This window comes from Callorhinus ursinus, unplaced genomic scaffold (assembly GCF_003265705.2).
Source record: "Callorhinus ursinus isolate GAN/ISIS: 27379988/994484 unplaced genomic scaffold, GSC_fseal_2.0 scaffold2, whole genome shotgun sequence".
NCBI classification, from domain to species: domain Eukaryota; kingdom Metazoa; phylum Chordata; class Mammalia; order Carnivora; family Otariidae; genus Callorhinus; species Callorhinus ursinus.
This window is the reverse complement of record NW_027397064.1, coordinates 7222204-7230092: the sequence shown is the minus strand read 5'-3', so window position 1 is coordinate 7230092 and position 7889 is coordinate 7222204. Positions and strand designations below refer to the sequence as shown.

General features: G+C 51.9%; 1 protein-coding gene across 2 annotated transcripts in view; it reads right to left on the bottom strand.

Moving 5' to 3' along the window:
• Window positions 1-226: 226 nt before the first annotated feature.
• The window catches only part of GPR55 (G protein-coupled receptor 55), a 16273-nt gene continuing 8610 nt past the window's right edge, over window positions 227-7889 (bottom strand). For both annotated transcript variants that reach the window (XM_025889853.2, XM_025889844.2), the window contains exon 2: window positions 227-3946. In XM_025889853.2, coding sequence (XP_025745638.1) covers window positions 2976-3938 — 963 coding nt within the window. In that variant the 5' untranslated portion in view covers window positions 3939-3946 and the 3' untranslated portion in view covers window positions 227-2975. The remainder of the gene's footprint in view (window positions 3947-7889) is intronic.

Sequence of the window (7889 nt, the reverse complement as noted above, 5' to 3'; positions counted from 1 at the left end):
GGGTCTCTGTGGCCCAGCTGCTACCACAGGGAGCCAAGCACCCAAGTGGGTGTGGGGAACTATGCTGAGGGCAGCTCCCACACCCTCGCACTCAGCGTCCGTGTGGCTGTTCTGGCCTGAGCCCTTCTTGGCCCCTTTGGCCAAGACAGTTGGGTCACCAGGCAAGGGCCTTCAGCGGCCAGTTCCTCCCTGGAGCCACTGCGGACCAAGACCACGTCACACAGCATTACAGGCATCTGTTTATTTGGCAAATCCAATTATTCAAATCATTTTCCCAATGAATTGTGCTAGTTTCACACATGTACATATAACAAGGATGTCTTGGGTTTTTCCAGACTGGGAGGAAGACTATGGTCACATTTACGGCCAAATAATGTCCCCAGGCCTCCTTTACCGGCAGGCATTTCAGCCATTTCCACAACTAAGCTCAGGGCTCCCCAACTCACTGACTGCCGCTTGCTGGTGGGAGTGGGCCCCTGGATGCCCCAGCACTCAGCCCTAACCCTGGCCCTGACCTCTGCCCCTTCCCTGCCTGCTGCGCCCAGAGTGCAGATCTCCCTGCCTAGAGCTGCCTGGCCTGAAGTTCTGGGCCTGAGCCTGCTCCCACAAGCCCTGATGAGTCCCCTGCGACTCGAAAGCCAGGATGGGTCTGCATGGGGAGAGAAGAGGCCTGTGTCCTCCCCCAGTGTGTTGGGATCAGTCGGGGGGGAGGGGGGCGTTCTCCAAGGCTCTCCCACAAGCCCACAGTTTCCACATAGACCCGAGGCTGCTATCTCCCTGCAAGGACCTACATGGCTCATGGACCTCCCCCCTACCCCGTCCTGCCTTCTCTGTCACCCAGCTCGGGCAGGGTCAGGCTGCCCACCAGACAAACCTTACGTTTATGAACATCACAGGGGGTGATGGGGGTGGTCAGGGAGCTGCCATCTCCTTTCTCTTAGGAGGCCTGTCCAGCCCTAAGTACACTGGGAGATGTAAATGCCACACGGTGGGCTCCCAGCTCCCAGCACAAAGAGAGAAATTGGAGGAGAAGACTGACCACACACACGCATGGGCTCTGATCCCCGGCCGGCACAAGTGTCCTACTGGGTTTAACGACCCGGCTTCCTTAGAGCCTCTGTGCAGGATGGCCACGGCACTGTAGGCACCTTGGGGCAGCTGGGTCTGCAGAGTCCCTGCCCTGGGCTGCCGCCTCCCGGAGGCCCAGTCTGCGGGGCCAGAGCCTCTCTGAGCCTCGTTGGGATCACTCCTCCACACCCGTTTCCACCCCTGCATTGACACTCGCTTCCTCACCCTTCCCTGCCCCTGACCACTGAGCTGGCTGCGGCCGAAGCAGGAGGTAGAGAGGCTCCGGCCTTGGACGGCTCTCGGTAGAGCTGGGGATTCTCAAGCAGGAAGCAGCTCTGCCCTCCATCCTTCCTCCCTGCCACTCCCCCACCCCCTCACAGGGCCCTGTAGCTGCAAGCCTGGGGTAATCGCCCCTGCCTCCCGTCAGGGTTTTATCTAAACCATCCCCTTCCCCACCACCCTGCCACCCTACCTTCCGTCCACCAATTGGCAGTGGAAGCCTCTTTCCCTACAGGTAGAAAGTGGTTCTTTTCTTCCTCAGGACCTCCCCCTTTTCCACACAAAGTCTCATCCCACTCACTCCGTCTTGCAAAACCACCCCACAATTGATCCTTGGAATTGTTTTACTCTCTGGAGCAGCCTGAGTCATCGGAAGGCTTTCGGCTGTCACGGCAGCGCCTCCTCAAGATCATCGGAGAAGCCGGGTCCAAACAGTGATCGACTGTTTAGACTGTTTACAGTCTCCACCCAGGAACTGCCAGGAGCTGTTTGCCATCGAGATGGTTCCTCCGATCCCTGGCTGGCTCATTTTCTCCCTCCCAGCCCCCGGAGAGAGACAGTCCTTTGGACAGTGCCACCCAGCCAGCCGCCCAGACCGGACTCAGGTGGGCGACACGGCACGCGTGCCTTATTCTCCTCTGGTGGAGCCCAGTCAAGCCTGATTCTTTCTCCTCGATCTCAGTGAAACAGCCTAACCAACAATCTCCCAGTCTGTCCAACGTAGCAAGCCGGTCACGTTCAGGAATTTCCCCTCTCCTAGTCTTGTCTCCACCGCCTCTCTTCCCACTGGGCCCGTGCTAAAGCTCCATGTCGTGGATGCCATGATGGCAATGGGGGTGGCTGTCCACTGCCAGCCCTTGGCCTGTCTCCTTCCTTCCCCAGGTGCCACCGACACCTTTCCACTCTGTCCCCACTGCCTCCACAACGCATCTGTAGCTTCGCCACGGCCTGGTCCACATCAGCTTCCCTCATCCTTCTGCCGCCTTCTTGTGGGCACAGGAAGGTTTGGCTGGCTGGCTGGACCTTTCTTCCTCATAGGAAACTTGGGGCTCTCTGCATGTTCTTGCTCTGCCCTCATCACCCCCACTTGTTATGAGGTTATCGGCCACCAGAGCCCGAGAAGGGATTGGGAAGGGTAAGTCTGTTCTACCTTGTGATCCCCAAACCAAAACGGAGCTTGATACATCCTTACTGCTCCTTCTCTGCCCAGAACACCTTGCACTGTGACCAACCCTCTTGGTTCTCTCTCCTAACTCCTCTCTCTGCCTTTCCAGAAACTTCTAGTCTAACAGAAGGATGGGGGTAGCTGGGAAACAGCCTTGCTCAGATGGTCTCCTTTTTTTCAATTTTTCTGGCTCATGCTTTTTGAGCTTAGAAATAAAGAATTCACCTGGTTCTTGGGTCCTGAGAGATTCCCAAATACTGGGTGATTTGTGTTGAGCTGCCTGGGTGCCGGGGAAAGGTCTTTGGAGCATAAAGAGCAAAGACGGTGTTCGGTGAGCCTCAAAAGGGAAAGCATACCAGTAGACGTGCCACATTCGTCCACCACATCAGAAACCTTGGAACAGGGTATCTGCTACCAGAATTTGGGGCTGGGGTTTCCATCCCCTGCATAGGTCTTTCTCTCCTTAGCCCCTACTGATCATGGTATCCTGGAGGACCAGCTGGACCCTGGAAGGCCGGTGGGCCATGATGTCCATGCGGAATTCTTTGATGACAAAGTAGTAGCAGAAGACATCTAGGCAGCAGTTGACGTTGGAGAAACACATGGACAACTGCAAGAACAAGCTGATGTTCTGCTTAGCGCTGCACTGCACAACAAAGCCATTCCGTACCAGGAACTGCAAGAAGAAACCCAGGTGGACCGGAAGAAAGGAGACCACAAACACAGCCAGACTGGCCGCGATTGTCCAGACACAGGCCTTCTGCTGGACCCAGTCCCGGCTGAGGTCTCGACGGCTGATCAGGATGTGAATGCTCCTGGAGGAACAGAAACCCATGACACCCATGGGAAGAAGGAAGCCAAACACCTCAAGGGGGAAGAAGACCTTGGCACTCCAGGTGCCATCGGACATGTTGTGGAAGCATGTGTACTCTTCCACTTTCCCATGAAAGCTGTAGATAGGGATGCTCCCGGCCCACACCAGGACCCAGATGGTGCAACAGATCCCCAAGATCTTCCTGGGGGACCGGAGGTGGCTGACCAGGAACGGGTACTGGATGGCCAAGAATCTGTCCAGACTAATGAAGCAGATGGTGAAGACACTCCCGTACATGCTGATGAAGTAGAAGCACTCCACCAGGGTACAGAAGAAAGGAAGGGGAGCATGCATGTTGGACAGCGCCATCTTGAAAGGAAGGGACAGCACCAGCAGCAGGTCGAAGATGGCCAGATTGATCATGTAGATGGAGGTGGCGGCGTAATCTGGCCACCTCTTCTTCAGGAAGGAGCTGAAGCCTCGGATGGCCAGCACGTTGAGGAGGAGGCCCAGGAGGAAGGTGGGGGTATGGACCACCAGCTGCACGGTTTTCATCAGCTCATCCACGTCCCTGAAGGAGCAGTTCTGGCTCTTGTTGAGTTGCTGGCTCATGTCCTTTCCTGCAACACCAACAATAGATGAGATGAAGTCCCTCTCGTTCGCTACAAGCGACGGATCCCCAATGACTGTATCACACAGCCATCCGTGCCTACTAAATAACAACTAGAAAACGCAAGAAAGAAAATTGCCTCTAATCCTGCTGCCCAATATAAGTGCTATTACCTTTTTGTGCATTTCGCTCCAGACTCTCTTTCTCTCTCTCTCTCACACACACACACTCACGCACACATGTGTGCCCGAGTGCCTTTCTCTTTTACAAAAATGGAATTGTGTGTGAACATCTGTCCCTTGTTTTCGATCAGAACTCCTGTTGAAAGTAGTAACAATGACAAACCCTGGCCCGCAATGGCTTAAGCAAAGGACAGAATTTCACATGACTGAAAAGATAACTAGGGCAGGGCCGACCTGAGAGACAGCTTGATCAGGAATTCAAATGCTGCTTCCAGGACCGAGCCCCTATTTGTACACTGTCCCTCTGATCTCCGCCACCCGCATCTGGGAGGGTTCCCCGAAGGGCTGGTGGCACATCACATTCCCTCGGACATGGTGACTAGTTGTTCACTGGTTCAGGGATGGACACTTGATCCACCCAGAGGTGTTGAAAAGCGACAGTAACTCTTACTTGGGTTTCCAGGAAGGGGGTTGGGGCTGTCTCAGTGACACCTGAAGTTGGAAAGACAGAAGGGCTGGAAGTGACAAGCCGGAGACAAGTCAGGGTTTCCGAACAGGCCAAAGACGAGGGTCCAAGGCAGGCCCTGGCCAGGTCTCACTGCAGAGCTGAATCTGGGGGTGTGGAGGGCACGTGCATGCCACTGGGGATCTCTATACCGTCGTAGGTGGCTGCCTTGGTTCGGGCTCCCGTAACAGAATACCATGGACCAGGGGCACCTGGGTGGCTCAGTCGGTTAGGCGTCTGCCTTCGGCTCAGGTCATGATCCCAGGGTCCTGGAATCGAGCCCCGCATCGGGCTCCCTGCTCAGCAGGAAGCCTGCTTCTCCCTCTCCCACTCCCCCTGCTAGTATTCCCCCTGCTAGTGTTCCCTCTCTGTGAAATAAATAAATAAAATCTTAAAAAAAAAAAAAAAGAATACCATGGGCTGTGTAGCTTATAAACAACAGAAATTCCTTTCTCACAGCTCTGGAGGCTGGACATCGCAGATCAAGGACCCAGCACGGTTGGGGGAGGGCCCTCTGCCAGGTTGCGGACTGCTAACTTCCCTTTGCAACCTCACATGGCAGAAAAAGGACAAGAAGTCCCGCTGGGGTCTCTTTTCTAAGAACACTGATCCCATTCACGAGGTCTTAATCACCTCCCAAAGGCCCCACCTCCTAATACCACCACCTTGGCGGGTGGGTAGGGGTTAGATTTCTGCATATGAATTTGGGAAGGGGGATGGGACACAAACATTCAGTCCCTAACAGTGGCCCTGGAGCAGATCAAACCCAGGAGACATTCGACCCTATCCAGGAGGCTGGATAGAGAAATCAAAGATGACCCAGACTCCATGCACACACCCCTCCTTTCTCACGCCCCCTCCCACCCCAAAGGACGCAGACCTGCTGACGTGGCTGGTCTGTGCCAGGCCCAGGAGCACACAGGGCCGCTGCGTGGGAGAGGTCAGTCACACCGGCCACGGCTGCTCCTTGTGCCCCTCCCCACCTTCAGGGACTCCCTGGCAGCGGGGGCAGGGGGCCCAAAATGTAGACGCAGCAGAGATTAGGCGCCAACATTGCCTTTTACCAAGAATCCTGTGCTAGCGACCAATGCACTCATTTGCTGAGCTTCTGTTAGTCTACTAGTTATTTTCTTTTATTGAAAAAGTATCCTATGCATTCAATAAGATATTCAGATGGTACGAAAAGAAAAGAAAGAAAGAAAGAAAGAAAGAAGACAGAAGCCTCTGTTGTACCCCAGAGCCTCGGTTTTCCTTTCTAGAGACAACCTCAGTTAACCATTCTGTGCATAGTTTTTCCAGAAATTTTCCAAGGATATGCATACACACACACACACACACACACACACACATGCATACGTACATACATATATATGTGTGTGTGTGTGTATGATGTTGCTTTAAAATTTGGAAAATACTACACCCACAGCTCTGTCCCTTCCTTTTTCACTTTACAACGTTTCTTGGAAATTGTTCCACATCAGCATCTATGAATTGGCTTTTTCTTCTTAATGGCACACTTACATCCTGTTGTGTGGAGGTACCACAACCCATTTAGCCAACAGCCTATTGACGAACATTCAGGTTTCATAGGGTTTTACTGGCAAACAAAAACTTCCACAGCGACCATCCCGGTGACTTATTTCTTTGCTATACAGATATCATTAAGAGAATCCCCATTCTGTTATTGTTTCTCGTCAGTAGAGCTCCCTTGAAAGCTTTAGGAAAGGAAGGACTTGGGCATTTTTAAGACCCTTTATTTGAGTGTTTTTAAGACCTTATGCCATTCCCAAACCTTCCCTAACAGTTGGTAAAAAAGGAATATATTTTTATATCCTCCACGGAGAGATTATGTGTTAAACATTTAACACACATTACTCGAGTTGGTGGCTTTCCTATGTGTTAACCGTTCTCAGGGATTGATGTCACAAAAGATCTAGGAAAATGTATTTTCTCACATTCAAAACTTTAGGCCCCTGAGGTCTGTGTGAATGGTGCCCCCTGGCGTTGTGCGGCGTGGAGGCCTGGTGTAACTGCTCCTACCCGAACACACCTGCAGTAAAAACAAGCTGGCAGGCTGCTTCCTCCAGACTAAAAATGCCAAAAGATCCACAGGCCTATCTCAAAAAACTAGCTAGACTAACTTGGAGCCAGCAAGATAAATTCCAAAAATGACAAGAAAAGCAGGCAAAAATTCAATCCAGGTCTCACCGGAAAGTGTTGCCACACCAAACAGGAAGGCACAATTGGTTCAGAGAATTCACTTAAGCAGCAGAAACAGAAGTAAACCAAGAACCACAAAAAAGGAGTTCAAATACAGGTTTGTGTTTAAAGAGATTCAACATGACTGCAGAAAAAGGAACTTGGGCATCCGTGTGGGGCTGGGTCATGCTCAGGCACACTCCGTGGACGAATCTACCACATCACCGGTGGTTCAGCGACTAGAACTAAAAGAGCCAACAGCAGCAAAAAAAAAAAAAATCAGTGACGCCCAAAGGTAAACCCAAACCCAACCCCAACATACGGCTGAATTGAACAGACCAATGAAAAAGGAAGGGAGTGTCTGCCTTCAGCTTGGGTGGTGATCCCAGGCTCCTGGGATAGAGTCCTGCATTGGGCTCCTTGCTCAGGGGAGAGCCTGCTTCTCCCCCCACTGCTCGTGCTCTCTCTCTCTCCCTCTGTCTCTCTCTCTCAAATGAATGAATAAAATCTTAAAAAAAAAAAAAAAAGGAAGGGAGAAAATGGTCTGAGGGATGCTGGGGCTTGTCTGACTCGATGGTACCAGGTGGATGTGTGCGAAAAAACACAACTCAGCCCTCAGTGTTCTCCAGCGGGACCATCCTAAAGGTCACATTTGAATTACTGTCAGACTTCAAATGGGAACTTCTCAAACGCTAATCTTTGAAGTCAGAGAAAGTACTCTGGACTGGCAAAAGGAAATCAGTTTGGAAAAAAAAAAACAAAAACAAAAAACTCCCAGCTAATGGCAGAGTAAGCAAAGAATCTGAAAAATTAATCCTCTGAATTCCCTCCGAATGTTCAAAGACACCACCTTTTTGTTTTTTTAAAGCTTTTTTTAAATTTTTTTAAAGATTTTATTTATTTATTAGAGAGAGAGAATGAGAGATAGAGAGCACGAGAGGGAAGAGGGTCAGAGGGAGAAGCAGACTCCCCGCTGAGCAGGGAGCCCGATGTGGGACTCGATCCCGGGACTCCAGGATCATGACCTGAGCCGAAGGCAGTCGCTTAACCAACTGAGCCACCCAGGC